The following is a 19,693-nucleotide window of genomic DNA, read 5'->3' as shown; positions in this document are numbered from 1 at the left end:
CCCTGCTTCCCCAACCCTGAACATTACAATTTTCTAATTTTGGGGAAGTCATCTTTTTAGTGACTTGTAAGATTTTTCTTTCAATACATATTAATTATATAGGTCTTAATTCCAAGTTTTTTTCTCCTTAAGTAAATTAAAAGTCAGTAGATATTTCCTGTTGTTGAAGTAATTTAAATATCATTTAATCACCTATTATGTCTAGTATTTGACATGGCTTCCTTTGACAAACGATTGAATTGTGAAAGCAACAAATGGTTAGGACACAATGCCTGGTGGCAGGAGTATTCATTCACAAGCTATGACTGTCTGTTCAGTCATAAAAATTGAGAGTATAAAAAGATATTTATTAGAATGCTACTTGTTTTCAGAATTCATTTTCAAAACTATGCTAAATGGGTGAAAAGTACAGTGAAGATGCAGAGAATTTCTGATAAAACATGTAATTTTTATAATACCCTTATGACTTTTTAAAAATTAAAAATACAGCAGACTCATTCAGCTTATCATAATTAATGAAAAAGAAGGCCTGGGTTGTATGGTAAAAACATTTCAAGAAGTAATCTCTTTTCTAAACCAATCCTGATATTCAGGCTCAAAAATGGTGTTTTATATTTTATATGGTTTTCATTTATTGATTATATCACTAATAATGGAATAGTGGTATTGGGAAACAAGTATATTGAACACAAAATCATTGTTAGATAACTCATGTTTATGCAACAATTTAAAATTAATTACAAAATCCTTTTCTTAATAAACAAACTTTAAAAAGAACTAGGAAATATTTTGTTATTTTATAGGCACTAATTTTGGGTCCATGTATTTAATGATTTTTTAATATAAAAAGTTTTACTATATATATATATATATATATATATTTCTATTCTCTTCCTGCTGAAGGGAATGTAGTTAGTATTCTATTGTCTCAAGACTTCTATATTCAAGTTTGATTTTAATACAGAAATTTTTAGTGGGAATTTGTGGAAATTATCTGCATTAAGTACAACATGCCAGTAAATATGAATAAATGTTATCCTTTTTTCCCCTGTCTTAGGGTGGACTGTGTAGGGATCTTGAAGCTCAGAAATGCTGATGTTGAAGCTAGAATAGGAATTGCAGGTTCTAAGAAAAAAAGCACTCGGGCCAGATTGGTTTTTCGAGTTAACATCACGCGGAAAGATGGCTCAACTTTAACACTACAAACACCTTCCTCTCCAATTCTATGTAGTAAGTAGCTTTGATATATGGCGGGTGGGGTTACATATACAACTATATCTAATTATACTTGAAAAGATTTCAAGAAACAGTTTTAAATTCAATTTTTGTATCAGTCAGACCTTTGAGATCTTAATGATATCTGATAATAGTTTTCAGAAGAGCGTTATCTTCTCCGATTTCAATAAAAGAAATACAAAATTCACAGAAACATTAGTTATGCTGCTCTGATACAATTGTTTTTTTAGTGGGTATGACTACATAAAGCCAGTCAGAAAGGTATATTTACAAGGAACTTAAGCTTAGTGAATAATATTGTAGTTGTAGATGTACTTAATGAAACAGTAAAAGCACAGGTGACATTTTATTAACTGAAAATGTTTGTCTTAATATGTATTTTATGGAATATATTTTATATGAATGTAGCAGTTTTTAATAGGTTGATAAAATACAATGAGAATGAGTAGGAAGTGGGCAGGGTTTGGGTTAGAGGTAGAGACAGGAAGATGGAGGGAAACAGGAAGATGGGAGAGAGGCAGAGAGGAAATGAGGGCAGAAGGGAGGGGGAGGAAACAGGCATCTGATGTTCCATCTGAAACCACTTGTTCATTGGAAAGAAGGCATGTGGCCAGTATTTGTGTTGCTCCTGATGGCAGTTTTAAAAACTGTCCTTTGGTAATGACTCCAAGCCACCCTCTCTGCCCCTAATCATTTCAGCTGGGTTGGAAGTGACTGGTGGATCACTTCCAAGGAAGATGAAAGAGTCTTTTTTTTTTTTTCCTCATGCTTAAAATTCTCCACAAAGTATTCTTATGTTTTGGTATTACTGATGGTTATTTATCCTGTAACATTATTAGTAAATTGTGAAATGATTTATTAAGCATGCCACAGGTGCTTATGGAGTACTTGTTGATAGATTCATTGTATTTGATTCCGCATTGCTTAGCACAGTGTCTGGTGCATAGTAGATGCTTAATAAGTACTTGTTGATCAATTGATCTTGTACAGAGATGTCTAACATGCAGCCCAAACCAAACTGAAATGTCACTGGGAAATATTTCACAAGAGAAATAAGAGTACAGTGAAATGTATTTTTCAATGTATAATGTAAAATGTAAAAAAAAAAAAAAACAACAAAACCAAGAATATGTGGTTTTCTGAGTCAATATGCAGCCTACAGTCTATGTATAGATAAATGACCCAGCTCCCATTTCAATTTGAGTTTGATTCTACTGCTGTTGTGAATAGCTGACTTTGATATCAGAAAGACCTGAGTTTTAAGTATTGCCTCCCATATTCTATGACCCAGGGAAAATCATTGGACTTCTCAATCCTCCGACCAGCTCTTTAAGATTGTAAGATGCAGAGCAGGCACATAATTTGTATTTTAAGATGGAATGTTATTACAGGGAGTCCCCATGTCAATGGTTTTGTCCAAAAATATTAAATACAACTTTCTCCTTCTGTAACCACTTCTCCTGCCTATAGTTTTCCCATTAGATTTCATCTTCTTAGTATCTTTTCATTGTTGTTGTTGTACTGTTGGCCAGGAATGTCTGGAAATGTGACTTTCTCCCAGAATTAAGTATACTAGTTTGATTTATTATCTGGTACCTTATTCCAAAAATTCTTTCATAATTTCTCATATTTGTAAAAAGAAGGTAAAGCTCAGAAATCAAGTCAGTTCTCTCTCATCCAGTTTTGATACATAATAATTATATCATCATGGATTAAGATGTAAAATAACCTAAAAGAATCATGATGAATTTTGCCCCACTCAGCAAAGAAAAATTGGAAAAGGTTTGGTACAGAGGTATTAGTATTTTTCCACCAGTTTTTCTGCCAAATATTTATTTTGTAGGGTAGTTATTATAACATTATTGACATGATCGCATTGAAAGTAATGAATTAATAGACCAAGTTAAAGTGTTTAACCTTTTATTTGTATTTATTTCATTGTATTTGTGCAGTCTTGTATAGTTAGTTGTAACTCAAGCTGAAAGGTTCAGGATTTCATTTTTCAATGCTCATAACTTTTAAATATTTTTTATTAGGTAGAAATGTGTGAAAAGTCTTAACTTCGTGGTAAGAATATTGTTTGGAATTAGCCAAAGAAAATAGATGTTTGAAAGTAGTTTGCATTCAAAAAGTGATAGTGTTTTTAACTTTTATTTGTTTTCTTAGTAGTATAGCCACTTTTCCCCTCTCTACCAGTTTATAAATAGAAATTGTTGTCATTGATAACCAAATAATATAGTTTCTTACATCTATTTAGTACAAAGCTGATCCTTTTAGGTAACCTACTTAAATAGAAAAGGCCTTTTAATACCCCGTAAGTTGTATTATTTTTGAATAGTTGCAACCTAGTTCTTTGTGTATAGTAAATGTAAATATAAAGACATACACTGTACCCTCTAAAGGGCCTCATTTGGCAGCCTTTTACTTTCTTCTAAGCATTAGAGGAAAAGATAATGAGATAGAAAAGAAAAGATAATGGGGGAAGTTTTAGTGTCATTAGTGAAGTGGAATTTTACATAACATTTGCAAGTGGGGGAAGGGAAGAGTTCATTTATTTCATTGTTAATGAAACCCATTTATATAGGTTTACACTTCCCCTTTTGGTTTTCTTCTCAAAATATTTGCCTGTATTTCTGGATTATGCCTTTCCAAAGCAAGTCTAGATTACAAAAGTACATCCTGCCCAAATAAACTTGGGACCTCACATGGTGGTCTAGTCATCACTGTCTTTGGGTATATTTTAACAACATTCACTTCAGTGTATACAGTATATACGAATATGTTTATGCACAATTTCTTACTTGCAGACAGAAATAAATTAAAGTACCTCCATTATTTCTTTAATATTTAATTAGGATACTATTGAATTGCGGAATTAGTAAAATTAGTTGTAGTAAAGATAAAATTAAGTGTACCATGAGCCATTTTCATGAATGTGGGTACTTCTTCCACAAATACAGTTTATAGTCTTTCATTAGTACACAATTTACTGAGTTATTATGGCAAAAAAAAATTCGCCACCTAGTAATTACTTGACAAGTGATATGGGTTGCAGTTATACCACCTCTTCCTAGTCCTGTAAGAAAAGTCTTCTCAGACTGGTAGAATCTGTTAGAGCTTGTGCTTCAAGTCATAGCTCTACCCAGGATCAACTAATAAGAATGTAATGAGGGGGCAGCTAGGTGGCTCAGTGGATTGAGAGGCAGTCATAGAGATGGAAGGTCCTGGGTTCAAATCTGGCCTCAGATACTTCCTAGTTGTGTGACCCTGGGCAAGTCACTTAACCCCCATTACCCTTACTGTTCTTCTGCCTTAGAATCAATACGCAATATTGATTCTAAGATGGAAAGCAGGGGTTTTAAAAAATAATGTAATAAGAATTTGTGGTTTTAGATGAGGGCTGATTATTCCTTTCTATGTAGTAGAAAGGTTTGCTAAACATTTTAATACTGTAAAAATAAAAAAAAAACCCTTTTAACTTACTGAGTATTTGTGAGACATTTATAAAAATATTCATTTGTAAAAGAATTATTATTTTAACTGCAAATTATTTTCATCTCATTAACTATAGATACTTAAGTGTCTCCACTTGCCAAAACGGCTAACTTTACTAGGGGTCACCTTCATTCCCCAAAAGAACAAAATTTAGATGTTTTTTTGGCCTTCTACTTATTTTTGATGAGAAGCCAGATAAGAGTTTTGGATTCAAGGCCTACCTTTGAGTCAGGAAGGTCTTGATTCCAAAGCCTCTGTTGATTAACCCTTCAGAGTTCCCTCCTACTCCCCTACCCTCACACTTCTCTGTGGCTATAAGCTATTAGTAGTATTGTTCATTTGTATCTGCAGAATTGTCTCACTTGGAGTTCTCAAAACCAAAGAATTCACTGGTCAGGACCAAAGAGAATTTTCCTAGAAGACTCACTAAATCAGTTCTAGCATTGTTCAGTCGATTCGTTGTTGTTTATTTAGTGTCTGCTCTATACCAGGCACTGTGCTAGGTACTGGGGACACAAAAGAGGCCCTCTCCTCAACAACCTTACAGTCTAATGGAGGTGACAACATGCAAACAAATGTAGACAAAGCAGACCCTATACAAGATACATAGGAAATAATTAACAAAGGGAAGCCACTAGAATTTAAGAGGCATTGGGAAAGACTTCCTATAAAACATGGGATTATAATTAGGACTTAACAGAAGTCATAGAAATTAGTGGAGTTGAAGAAGAAGAGAATTCCAGGCATTCCAGATTCCACTATGTCAACCTTTTACTCAGTAAATTTCTGTAGCTCCCTATCACCTCCAAGATTAAATAGGAAGTGTTCTATTTTGATATTCAAATCCCATCATAACCTAGCTCTGTCCTACTTTTCCATTCTTTTTATACCTTATACTCACTCTCACCACAGTATTCTATGATCCACTTATCCCCATTTTACAGATGAGAAAACTAAGATACACACAGGTAAAGTTACTTGCCCAGGGTCACATAGCTAGTATGTGAGGCTGGATTTGAATTTGGGTCTTTCAAATTCTAGGTAAAGTTCTATCTAATGTACTACCTCAAGCCATTTCCCTTCCCTCAGACTCAGTTTCTTTTTCTATAAAAGGGCACTTATTTCACAGGGTTATTGTAAGAATCAAATGAGATGATTGATTATTGTTGTTTTATTTTGAATTCTAGTGGATAAAATATTAACTCTTCTTTTAGCATTTCAAACTCTTTCCAGTCTGGCCCCAACTCCCTTTTCCAGTCTATATCACTTCAGTTCAAGCACTTTCTAGTCCAGCTGACCTCAGAGGTGGCAATCTGACTCCCCTCTCTAGATCTTTGTACTGACTGTTTCACTGGCCTTCAGCACATTCCCTCCTCCCTACTGCCTCCTGGAATCCCTGGTTTTCTTCAGATTCCACTCAAGTACTACCCCTACATGAAACCTTTCCTGATCCTCCTGGATCTAGTATGTCCCCTCCTCCCCATCCCACCACAAAAACTCCTTTGTGTTTTCTTTGAATGTGTTTCTTATAGAATTAAAGCTGTATAGATGTTTCCTCTCTTACTAAAAGGGAAGTGCTTAGAAGGCAGCAAATGTATCTTTTTTGTCTTTCTCAGCACCTCTTCCTTGACACCTAGTAGAATCTCGTTAGCCGTCTTAGTGATCGACTTTGAATCTTACCTCTTGTTCCTTTGCCCTCCCTGTGGGCTAATAAAAGTATTAACAAAGAAGAATAATGTCAAAATGTAGACAACAGAACAAAAGAAATGGACAAACAAAGCAAATGGACAATCTGTAGACTAAATAATACTCAGTTATGCTCCATATGGTATTTTAAAATAAGAAGTATTTGTGTCTTTTTTATATTTAGTACTTATTTATTTGCAGCTCAGCCAGCAGGAGTACCAGAGATCTTAAAGAAAAGCCTTCATAGTTGTTCAGTAAAAGGAGAGGAAGAAGTCTTTCTAATTGGCAAAAATTTTCTGAAAGGAACTAAAGTTATCTTCCAAGAGAATGTTTCTGGTAAGTAGAAACCATACTAATTTGAACTAACTTGAGCATGCAAGAGGGAACTCTTACTGAAACTTTTATTATATATTTAACTTTGACTTTCATAAGTTCCATAATCACTAGAGAATGACATAATATTTAATATTTTAACATTTTAATTTTTATTTCAAACAGATGAAAACTCTTGGAAGTCAGAAGCTGAAATAGACATGGAATTATTTCATCAGGTATTACTCTTAAGCAATTTTATGTTTATATTTCTTCCTAACTAGTCATTCTTCCTAACTAGCTGTGATATTTATTTACCAAAGGAAAAAGTTTCCTTTCTGGTCTAGTTTCCCCTGGATTGTAAGATACATTTATCTTTTGTATGTGTTTGAAATTGTTTATCTTTCTCTAGCTTTTCTTTTGTATATAGTTTAAAACTTGTTTTACTCCACTTGTTCTGTAATTAAAACCAAAGAGTAATATTCTCTTCTGGACTCAAAAAAAAGTTTGTAATTCTGTTTTTCTGGATACAAATTACTTTATTCAAAGTTCAGTGATTATTAATAATAAAAGAAATCAACAAGATCTTTACCATTAATTTTTGTTTGGGGGAAAGTTGGAAGAAATAAAGTTAACATTAAAAATATTACATTTATACATGCAAAAGTAGTTTGCAATTTTGTTTTACAAGGTTGTCTTATTGGAATCTCTCTAAGAAATTATCCCTTAGCTAGCATATACAAAGGTTTGAACTAATAAAGAATAAAAGAACAGAATAAAAAAGAACATAGAACTCCCTTGGGATTGGGTCTGATAGAAGGGGGCCAGATTTCTTACTGAATCAAGGAGAAGCCAGTGTATAATTGTAGATCAAGAACTAGTTCTGGCAGGGAGGAAAAAGCTAAATATATAGACAGTGGTAAGAGAAGGGGCAAATGAGCAGTTAAAACAATTTTTAAATTAAAATGAACTTTAGGAGGAGAGGGAATAAGAAAGGAAGTGATTGTAGGAAAAGATAGTAAGCAAACCTAAGTAAAGAATGGATCCAAGGCTGGAGAATGGTTTAATTGACTTAATTACACATATCTCTCCCTTGGTGTTTTTAAAAAACACACACATACACACCGATGTCAACCCAATTCTATGCATTGTATGAAATAAAGACGCCTTTAAAGTCAGTGCTTCCCAGTGGAGTTTGTCTTCCTATAGTTCCTTTGGCCTTGTACTTACAGGGAGTAAGTGAGACAATAGAATTTAACAATCCAGGTGTATTTCCCTGGTACAGTAGCTCTTACTGGACTTTAGTTAGTGCCGTCCTATTTAATATTTACTTGTTTGGAAATGATGCATTTTGTCTTCTTACTTGGAGTGTAAGCTCTTGCAAACTCCTGATCATGCCTCATGATACTTCTCTATGTTTCAGGGTACCCAACATAGTACTGGGCACATCATGGAAGCAACTAAAAAATACTTACTCTTTGATTTAACTCACTTTTTGGGAAGAGAGGTCACTTTCTTTTATCTAAGAGTCCTTGAAAGTCTAGAATTTCTCTAACTTTAATTTTGCATAGGGCCTTTAAGAAAAATAATTCAGCATTGTCTATATCCTAGGCTTACTCATCCATGAGGAAAAACTGTGGTATGTACTTGTTTGTTTTCTGTTAGGTTTGTTCAGTTGAAATAAAATTTCTCATTTGCAGCATTTGAAACAGTAAAATAATTTTCCTAAAACACAAGCTTGACTGTTTCATTCTTCTATTCAAGAAACATCAGTGGCATCTTATCTCCTCTGGGGTAAATTTAAAATTCTTCAGCTTTATATTCAAAACCTGTTACAGTTTATTGTAATATTATTCCTTTTTGCACACCATATTTTTCACCAAAATTGACTTATGTGCTTTCCCCAGAATTCAGCAGGCCATCTCTAACCAGTACATATTCCTTTGTATACTCTCTTCTTACCAGTGCTTGAGATCTCTAGCTTCCTTCAAGGGTGAGATTATGGGCCATCTTCTATGGGATGCCTTTCTTGATCCCTATGGTTATTAGTATTCTCTTTCTCTCCTTTTTCCTCATCAGATTAGTTTATATAAACACATACATATATACATACATGATTTATTATATGTTATATATAAATATATTACATTTTTACATATATATTACATATTGTTATATATTTATATCATATGATTTATTTATTGTTTAATATATTCTCTACCTCCTCCCCCAAGTAAAATGTGAGCTGCTTAAGGACAAGAACTATATTTTTTATTTGTCTTTATTCTTAACTGCTATATCCGTAGCACTTAGCAAAATATTTTACACTTAGTAAACATGGAAAAAATTCCTCTTGGATTAGAGTACTTTGATATCCTCAATATCCTATGAACTCACTTGCAAGAAACAAAAACTAGAACCAATACAAATTGTATCATAGTCACCCAAACCCTTTAACATGCCTTAAAAAGTAAATGTCTTTAAAAAAAAAAAACACTTTGAAATCTGGGGTAGTTTAATTTTTTAAAACACTATTTTTTCAGGGTAGTTATGCCAGCCACAGTAGATTAAAGAAGATTAATCATAAAAATAAGACATGTGGTGGAATGGAAAGGAATTATGTCCTTATTTGGTGGCTATGTCCAGAGGTCCTGGGGTTTTTACAAGCAAGTATGTAAATAAACTAAATCATAACATGATCTTCCATTTGATCCTATGCTTCTTCTGTTAATTTTGACATTTTTATCTTTTTAATGAGAGAGATTTTGCCTCAGTTTTTCCAGAGGGATTTTTTTGGGAACTGTTATGGGATGAAATCATAACTGTGATGTGAAATATAACTTTTACATATGTGAAAGAAGCCATAACTGGAAATTTAGGAAAAGGTATTCAGGAAATATCTTGAAGTTTTGAAAAGAAACCCTTGGTGTGTGGATAAGAGAAAGTGTACATTTAACAATTTAGAAGGGTACCTGTAAAAATTATAGAATGGTAAGAGGAGTTTATCAGATATAGTTAGATATCAAATAATTTGCAAAATGTAGGAACTAGCAGCTCCTAAATTAGTTTAAATAATGTTGGTTGAACAGTTTGATGAATGAAACAAATAAACTCCTCCTCGTTATTGTAAAAGTAACAGAAGGAAACCAATTTCAGAATTTCTGCTTTGTAGACTCAATATAAACTTGGGGCACTGTGGGGATCTCTTCCCCTATATATATTACTTTTAAGTTGTCTCTTGTCCTATAAGTTTAATTAAATTTTTTCATGGTAGTTATATTTGGCTAATTTATCCATTACTTGACCACATATTTTGAGTTCTCTCCTCCCTGAAAATTGTAACTAATTATGCTGAAAACTGTTGTTATGGTATTAAAAACAACAACAACAACAACAAATTCACAGACTTGATGTTTGCTCTGGATTTTGCCTATTATTTCTAAAGATAGAAAAGTATTTTTAGGAGTTATCAATCATTTTGACTCTGGGCAAGATTATATCTGTCACATAGGTGCTATTTTATAACATATACATATCTGAGAAGCTGAATTAGATTTATTTAGCAATGCATGTGGTTGCAAACAAACTAGGTCTAAAGAGGGTATTTGTTTGCAACCACATACATTGCTCAGTAAATAGTTGTCAGGACATACCTACTGGGTTTCTTCATTCCACTGTAACAACTATGACAAAGATGATTTTCATTTGTTTCTGACAGCTCTTTTTAATGGTGCTGACTTGATTGGCATTTGGCTGGTGTTACCTCATTAGGCTGATAGCTAGAGAAAACAGTTCTTATGGTGACTTGTCAATATATCATCTTATCAATATAGTTTTAAGTCATTTATGAAGTCTGAGAGACTCTATAGTGGATAGAGAGCTGACCTCCAAGGCAAGACTACTTGGGTTCAAAGCTAACTTCTATTACATGGGGCTGTCTGATCCTGGGCAAAATACTTAACTTTTCTATGTCCCAGGCAACTCAGTTACTTTCAGCAGAGCTGTATTGGTAGAAATTGTCTGGGAGTTTTTTACCTCTGAAATCACAAGTCTGCTTTAAAAAAAAAAGGAATAAATGATTCTGCTGCACTACATGCACATACTACTTAGGCATTATCAATGGAATATGTGCGTTGAGTTATTTTCCAGGAAACACTGATTTGCACTAGTTAATCCATATTCTCACATGAGGACCTGAAAATTTGTGGTGGCAGACTTGACATAAGGTAAATTCTGAGAACATGGAGCAAAAAAAAACCCAAAACTACCTGGCTTCCTTAGATCTTAAGTCTCTGATACTGACTTCTATTAGTACAAACAGAGCTATTGCCTGATTAAGCAATGTCTCATTTGATTTCTTCTACACTCAGCTGCCTTGGCATTCTTCATGTTTTCAGAACAAAAATACAGTGTTTGCCTCCTGGTTTTGTTCCCCATTACTTTAGCCTTTGGGGAAAGAAATATTTAACTTTTCCTGATATTGTAGTGGCTGGGATTCCTAGTGGTAGTGGTAGTAGTAAAGTAGCCTAGGGCCAGCCCTCTTTTCTTTTATTAAGCCTTTTATAACCACTTTAAAAAACTGCTTTGATAAATGAGGCCTCATTATTTTAAATGCATTAAAATAGCTAAAAAAAGCTATAGAACAGATTTGAATTAAGGAAGACCATTTCCGTGAGAGGATTTCAGAGCATATAGTAACTTAACCTGAGCTATATTTGTTGCTTTCTCCTGAGGATGTTTTTTTCTCTCCGAACTGAATTTATTGGGTTTTGAAATTTTAAATATGGAACTCCATTTACAGAAAAAGATAGAGCCTCACATAGGTAAAGTTATTTGCCTAAGGCTATATAGTTACTGAATGGCAGAGTGGACTCTATATTTATAGCCCAGGTTTCTTAGTTCCCAGAAAATGTTTATCTATACCCCTTGGGGGTGGGTGGGAAAGGGGGAGTGGTAAGGGCAGAAGTTGGAAGAGGGAAGATCTTGAAAGGACACCTGAGTGGGAAATTGACACTTTTCCAGTACAAACAGTAAAAACAAATTACTCTTATTTTTTAATATTAAAAAAAAAAAGTTGGATCTCAGTCTACACTTTATGCTAAGAAAAATAGTAGAACATTTTGTTAATATATTCCTATGAAAGCTCTAAGCCTTTTTCCTCTGCATATTGTCAATAAAATCTGTATGCAAAGAATGCCTGAAAAGGTTAAGGTCACACAAGCGTGAATGGCACCTGTCTTCCATTTTCTTTAAGCCTGGGAACTTTTACTTACTGTGAATAAAGTTTTTCATACCAATGGACCCTAAGATCTCAGTGCCAAACAAACTACAGGGTAAAAGGCTTTTATTATGCCTGAGAGTTCTGCATCCAGGTCTTGTGTCAACTTGACCAATAGGATATGTTTTAATGACTTCCTTTTTTCATTTATAGCCCATAGGAAAATAACTCTTTATAAAACTAAATATTTTTTCCATCTTACCCCTCTGACTTCCTCATATTTTCTATCTCCTTACCTCTGTACAAACTAGAATCATCTTATTGTGAAGGTGCCTCCATATCATGACCAATATATAACCTTGCCTGTGTCTGTGGGGATATATGTAGTGACCAATGCTGGAAGATCCCATGATGTTCAGCCATTCACCTACACTCCAGATACAGGTATGTTCAATAAAGAGGTCAGGGATGAAATGAATGATTAATTCCCAATTCTTAGAAAGTGTTATGAAAGCTATGTAATTTTTGTATTGTATTGTTATTGTATTTTTACTATGTAAGTAAAAAAAATTATTAGTCATTATTACAAAAATTATTTTTAATTTTACCAGTTTGTTTTTAGTTATTCAGTAAGGTAATTTGATTTAAGCTATCTCCTTAATTTTGGGCAGCTAGGTGACACAGTGGATAGAGATTTAGGCTTGGAGTCAGGAAAACTTGAGTTCATCTCCAACCTCAGTTACTTACTAGCAGTGTGACCCTGGCCAAGTCACGTATCTCTATTTACCTCAGTTTCCTCACCTGCAGAATGAATTGGAAAAGGAAATGACAAAGCACTCCAGGATCTTTGCCAGGAAAACCCCACTAAGGATCATGAATTGTTGGACACAACTGAAAACGACTAAGCAAAAGTCTCCGTAGTTTATATGAGACCAGATTATCAAGAGGCCAGAATGAAAATCTGAGACCCTTTAGCCTTACTAGTTATATGAAAGAGGACTTTAGGCTCACTCAGTTAACTTTCAACAGAGATCATTGTAGTTATGATGTGGCCAGACCTTGACATCCCAGAGATTTTTTTGATGATATTTGGGCCATTTATTTCCAAGTACTTTATTTTAAGAGATGAATGCAAAATAAGTGATATTTAATAATTATTTTCCAGTTAGTTGCTTATCAGAAACAGAAATGCAAATAAAGGCAAGTTATAATTCCTATAAAGTACAAATGTCTTGTACTCTTCCCTTGGGTACTTTTTCTCTTAAGAAAAAAAAAAGGTAAAACTACAGAAATACATTTACTTAGTAATTTTTCCCTTATGCCCTAGTTAAATTTCAACTCTAATTTTTACTTACTGCCTTTTGACAACAAATTTCAGGTGAGATATAGTTTCAAACAAATAATCATATGCCTAGTCTTACAGTGAAATAAATTGAACAAGAGTTTCATGTTTGCATTTCTTTTCTAGTAGCCAGACTAGCAAGACCATGATGTGACATGGGGTTTTTTTTATATAGCTTTAATTTAGGTCTGATTCACAGGTCTATGCTGTTATAACTGTTAGATTGTATAAAGGGAAGACACTGTCTTCTATTAGAAATAGAGTAAAAGGTATGGAATCTGAGATTTATTCTTTTGTTTAGGTAAACAGATTTTGGCTGCTGATTTAGAGCAGATGACCTGGAGCCCTTTCTTGATTCTTGCCGGCTATTAGACAGTCAGTTTATTCTAGCACCAGAAATACTATTGAAGCAGAACCAAGAAGCATTTCATTGCAGGAGTGTCCATTAAATACAACTCTCCAAGAATTCATGGTCCTTGTTTTGCACTATCATAGAAAAGTACCTGGTGCTATCCCTAGAAAGCCTAAATACTCTGAGGAGATGAGACTGAAGATCAGTTCTAGGCTTCCTTGTGTGTTTGTGATCTGCACATTTCTGTTAGTACTCAAGTATTTAGTATATAATTATGACTTTAAAAATGCTTTGTAATTTATTTTTCATTCATTCTTATCACACTGTGATAACTCAAAGCAAGTCACTAGTCACTTGATTTAAAGGTAAAAATAAAATAAATTTTAAAGTATTATTTACTAAGGTTAGCTGTTAAATTTATGGAATCCATTATCTGTGACTTGTATGTAGATATAGTTTGTTTTTATTTAAATCTTTACCTTCCATCTTAGAATCAATGTTAAGTATTGGTTCCAAGGCAGAAGAGCAATAAGGGCTAATCTGTGGGGGTTAAGTGATTTGCCCAGGGAAATATAGCTAAGATGTGTCTACCTCCCTTTTCCTAGATCTGTGTTGGCAAAGCCTTGGCATGGGTGCCAGGGTGGCACAGGGAGGGCTGCTCTTTTCCCCCTTTCCATAGTGCCCAAGGACATTTTTTTAAATGTTATTTATTTATTTAGAATGTTTTTCCATGGTTACATGATACGTGTTCTTTCCCTTCCCTCCTTCTCTCCCCCATCCCAGAGCTGACAAGCAATTCCACTAGATTATACATATATCATTGTTCAAAACCTATTTCTGTGTTACTCATATTTGCAATAGAGTGATCTTGTAACATCAAAATCCTAATCATATCCCCATTGAACCACATGATCAATCATATGTTTTTCTTCTGAATTTCTGCTCCCACAGTTCTTTCTCTGAACGTGGATAGCGTCCTTTCTCATAAGTTCCTCTGGATTGTACTGCTAATAGAAAAGTCTATTTGATTGTGCCATCAGTCTCTGTGTACAGTGTTTTCCTGGTTCTGCTCCTTTTGCTCTGCATCACTTCCTTGAGGACTTTCCAGTTCAAATGGAATTCCTCCAATTCATCATTCCTTTCAGCACAATAACCAGATACCACAACTTGTTCAACCATTCCCCAATCGAGGGACACCCCTACATTTTCCAATTTTTTGCCACCATAAAGTGCAGCTATAAATATTTTGTACACATATTTTTCCTTATTATCTCTTTGGGGTACAAACCCAGCAGTGATGAGGCTGGATCAAAAAGCAGATAGTCTTTTAAATTCCTTTGGGCATAATTTCAAATTGCTTTCCAGAATGGTTGTATTAATTCACAACTCCACCAGCAGTATATTAGTGTCAGGGACATTTTTTGCATGTCTTACCCCTCTTTCCAGCTGCCCAATTCAAGCACTTCCTCCCTCCTGTCTGGGGTAACATTGGTGGGGTAGGGTTCACAGGCAGCTTGAAGTTGCACTTTGGGCATGTGATCTTGAAAATGTTTGCCAACCTGCCCTAGATTCATTTCTAATCAGATGATTCATTTATCTGATCTACTAACTATTATAGGACTCTTGCATACCAACATAATGTAATTTAACTATTCTCAAGGGATATGTACAATTTTATTTATATGTGTCTGTATGTATGTTGACAACTTTAGCTGTCATTTGAAATTATCTGCTGAAATGATACATGGAAAAGTATAAATTGCATTTGAATACAAACATAGTGTGGATGGAAGCTGACTTTTAATTTGTCATCAAGTAGGGCTTCCTTTCTTTTCACCTGAAGGGCTTTTTAATTTAAATTTCACATGGTGATTCTAGTTGACAGGATTATTTGTAATTAGTGGTTATCTGTAACTTAGTGATAAGTTTGTAATACATTTATTAGGACAAGTAAAGAGACTGAAACTTTAATTTTAACTAGCTGGGAGGAAACCTGTACTAGTACAGATCAATTCCTTCTCTGCATTTTATCAGCTTAAGGGCTGGAAAAATATAAACTCATTTTGAATAGGAAAGATTGCATTCTTTGTATTTGTATCTCTAAGCCCCACCACATCACCTAACTAGGTGTAGAAGCTTGGTAAGTGCTTTCCCATTGATTGATTGATTCATCGAAGTGATTTGCCCAGAGTCATATAGCTGCTAGGAATCAGAATTGGGATTTGAGTCCAGGTTTTCCTGACTCCAAGACTGACTCTCTGTCTACTATAGCACAGTGCCTCTTATGATTATATGCCACCTATGTTTATAAAAACCAAATAAAAGTGCCAAAGGACTCAGTGATACTGACTTCCCAACACTTTATTTGGTAACAGACACCTGTAATTTTGTGTATTTATAGCTCATTATACTTTTTTACATTTAGACTTACAAGCCCATATTTTCAAAAGTCTTCTGACTGGCAGAATCATTATTTTTCTAGTAAATTCATTCTTTTGCCCCCAAACCCTCCTCCTCTACAACCTTCCCTACTATTTTAGAGGGCAACACTATCCTCCTTGCCTCTCAGGCTCACAATTTAAGAATCACCTTGGATTATTCATCTGTTATCCCCCCCAAGCACTATATCCAAACCCTTGCCAAGACCTGCCTTTCTTGCCTTTGAGGCATCTCATGAATATGCTTCCTTCTTCCCTTTGACACTTTTTGTCAAAAAAAAATTTTTTTTTAATTCAGTCATTTTTCAGGTACCTTGGACCTTTCAAACCCATTTGCATTTCTTTCTCTAGCTTATTTTTTAGATGAGAAAACTTCAGCAAACAGGATTACATGACTTGCCCAGGGTCACAGAGCTAGTAAGTGTCTCAGGCCAGATTTGAACTCAGGAAAAGGAATCTTCCTGAATCCAAGTCTGGTGTTTCTATCAGCTGTACTACCTAGCTGACTTCTGACACTACCCCCAAAGTACATCAGACATTCATCCTCTCATGCCTGAACATTGCCATAGCTTGCTTGGTGGCTCTGCCTGCCTCAATTCTCTACCCAGTTCCAGTCCACCCTCCATTCACTAAATCAATTAAGTGATTTTCCTAAAGCATAGATTTGATCTTGACACTCAATCAACTGCAATGACTCCCTATTACTTCCCAGAGCAAATTTAAAATGCTCTATTTTGGCATTCAAAACCCTTCATAATCTATGTTCTTTGATCCAGTTATACTGGCCTTCTGGTAGGTACACAAACAGAATAGTCCATCTCTCAGCTCTGGGCATTTCTCTGGCTGTCCCCCATGCCTGGAATGTTCCCCCTCTTCTGTTCTGCCTACTGACTTTCCTGGCTTCCTTTAAGTTTCACCTAAATCCCATATTTTATAGGAAACTTCCCCCAACCAGTCTTAATTCTAGTGATTTCTCTCTGCTAATTATTTCCTATGGATCCTGGAGCTTGTTTGCATATTATTTATCTCCCCTGTTAAATTATAAGCTCCTTGAGAATGAGGATTGCCTTTTGCCTCCTTTTGAATCCCCAGCATTTTACATAGTGCCTAGCACAGTGATGGCAAGGCAAACCTTTTAGAGACCTTAGAGACCAAGTACCCAAACTGCAACCTTCATGCCGCATGTGAGCTCCCATGCCTTAACCCAGACAGGGAGAGAGGGAGCACTCCCATTGGGCTGCTGGGCAGAGGGGCAGATGATGTTAGAAATGTCCTCAGGTATACATGGAGAGGGGGAAGGGAACAGGCCCCTCTGGCACACATGCCATAGGTTCACCAACATGGGTATAGCATATAGAAGGCATTTAAAGAATGCTTATTATTAATAGTAAGTCTTTTAGATTAAGGATGTATGGTGTCACATTTGATTGCCATCTATTTTCATAAATATTTGACCAGTATTAATATTTCTTTCTCTTGCATATATAGAAACAGGCTAATATTGAAAAGGCAGAACTTTGGCAAAATGTATGTTTGAAAGAATCAGTTTAGTGTCAACATGAAGCTGAATAAGCTCTTGTTAAAAAAAATAGTCTGTTAATTTGATGCAAAACCTGGATATTTGTTCAGTTGGATAATTTATAACAAATTCCATCTTCTCTTTTAATTAACAGCTAATGCTCTGAATGTAAATGTGAAGAAGGAAATGTCCAGCCCAGCACGACCTTGTTCTTTTGAAGAGGCTATCAAAGGTATAGATGAATCCTCATAAAAAACTTTAATGCATAAACCTTTACATTTCCTGTAGTACACCTTATTTTTTCTCCATTTCTTCATGGCAAAGACAATTTTTCACTATGAAATTTCCCTTCCCTTTCTACTCAAATAACATTTAGTTATCTTTGAATATGCCAGAAGAGTCTCAAAAAGTTTTCTGTTAAATTTATTTAAAAAAAATTTTTAATACTTAAAATCCATACCTATAGTATTACTGTAAAACAGGTCAAGTAATGGTCTTTCTGCATAGAGGCTACTTTTAGTGCTTAGGTATTATGCCATGTTTTCACTCCTGCTTAGACTGTTGAATACTTCTTTCATCCCATATTGTGGATTGAAATAAATTATTTCAATATGCATAGAAATAAATCTTCAATTCTAAACTAAAAGGTTGGAAAAGCACATAGAACATCTTATTGATCAGGTAATTGCTTAAAGTAGTTCAGGAAACATTAAAATATAAAGCAAATGTAAAAAATAAGTGCACTTAAAAATAAATCTCTTAAGTGTTTTAATTGTAATTCTTTTCTTGCATCAACTAAAAAATCTCTAGAAGAAACATGTATCGAATTATATTTTGATATTGTTATACTAGTTCAATTTTTAAAAATATTTTTAATATATGGTATTCTGACATTTTCAAATCATTGATTATTTATTGAGTACATAGAATGTGCATGACACTGCTAGACATAGTTGATGGTCATGTTATTCCTACCAATACCTGTTCTATTTTTGAAAGAATGAATGAATGTAAAAGCATTTGCTAAATGCTTTTGCGCTTAATGAATAAGCAGAGACTAAATACTGGGGATCCAGACAGAAAATATGAGATTCCCAAGGAGCCCCCATTCTAATGAGGAAGATAGAACTTTTAAGATGTTTCTGCTGGAAGTCAGATTATTCCTCTAGTGTTGACTTTACATGTATTTGTTTCAACTCTCAAACAATAATTGTATTTGTATTAAAAACAATTTAATACATTGTAAAAATTTTGTTAGGTAGTAACCTTTTCAAATAGTTTAGTGGAACCTTGATTAGTTATTAAATTCTAGCATAATGGAATTTCTATTACTAGTTTCAATAATAAAATGCAATATAGATTTGATGATATTCAAATAATCGTAAGCACGTAATGTAACCAGACCTAATTGAAAAATGGGTCGTGAATGAATTGTTTAGTACCAGATGGCATCTAGCCATCTACCCAAAAGTATTCTAGAAAATTAAAGATGAAATGTTAGAATCATTGGCCCAATACAAAACATGTGTACATTTACAAATAACTATTGTGTCAAAAGAGCAAAAGACTGCTGGCATTATTGTCATCCATAAGAGCTCTAGAGAAATTCTTTGAAAATAAAGAGGAGTAAAATGCTAAGCTGATTGGATTACTCTGCAAGGTGATCCCACAGATCAAGATCAGCTGAGCCATAATGTGAGCAATAGTAAAGTAATATATTTAGGAAAAATAATCCAAATCATACATTATAATACTTATTATTTATATATATTGTACTTTGTAGTTATGAAGAATTTTACATAAATTATCCCATTTAATCTTTACAACACACTGGTGAAGTCAGCCAGTAAACATTTATTAATACCCAATATGTTCTAGGCACTGCGCTAAATGCTGAGGATCTAAACATTTGAACCAAAATTACTCTTAACAAGGACACCAAAAGAGCCTGAAAAGCATCTGTCAGCACATATCTGAATTACTTTTCAGGTTGAGAGAAGGGCAGCCAGTGGCTACACTAGTTGAGAACTTGATTTCATTCATAAAATCTTATGAAAATGTTGGTGATATAAAAAAAGTAATTCAATAAAGATGT

The 19,693-nt window shown here is 34.2% G+C and overlaps 1 protein-coding gene across 1 annotated transcript in view; it reads left to right on the top strand.

Moving 5' to 3' along the window:
* The window catches only part of NFAT5 (nuclear factor of activated T cells 5), a 140,424-nt gene that overhangs the window by 109,023 nt on the left and 11,708 nt on the right, over positions 1-19,693 (top strand). Inside the window, exons 7-11 of the mRNA XM_044663142.1 lie at positions 1,058-1,230; positions 6,619-6,753; positions 6,916-6,968; positions 12,259-12,391; positions 17,753-17,830. Coding sequence (XP_044519077.1) covers positions 1,058-1,230; positions 6,619-6,753; positions 6,916-6,968; positions 12,259-12,391; positions 17,753-17,830 — 572 coding nt within the window. The remainder of the gene's footprint in view (positions 1-1,057; positions 1,231-6,618; positions 6,754-6,915; positions 6,969-12,258; positions 12,392-17,752; positions 17,831-19,693) is intronic.

This window comes from Gracilinanus agilis, chromosome 2 (assembly GCF_016433145.1).
Source record: "Gracilinanus agilis isolate LMUSP501 chromosome 2, AgileGrace, whole genome shotgun sequence".
NCBI classification, from domain to species: Eukaryota; Metazoa; Chordata; class Mammalia; order Didelphimorphia; family Didelphidae; genus Gracilinanus; species Gracilinanus agilis.
This window is presented reverse-complemented; position numbering and strand designations above follow the sequence as displayed.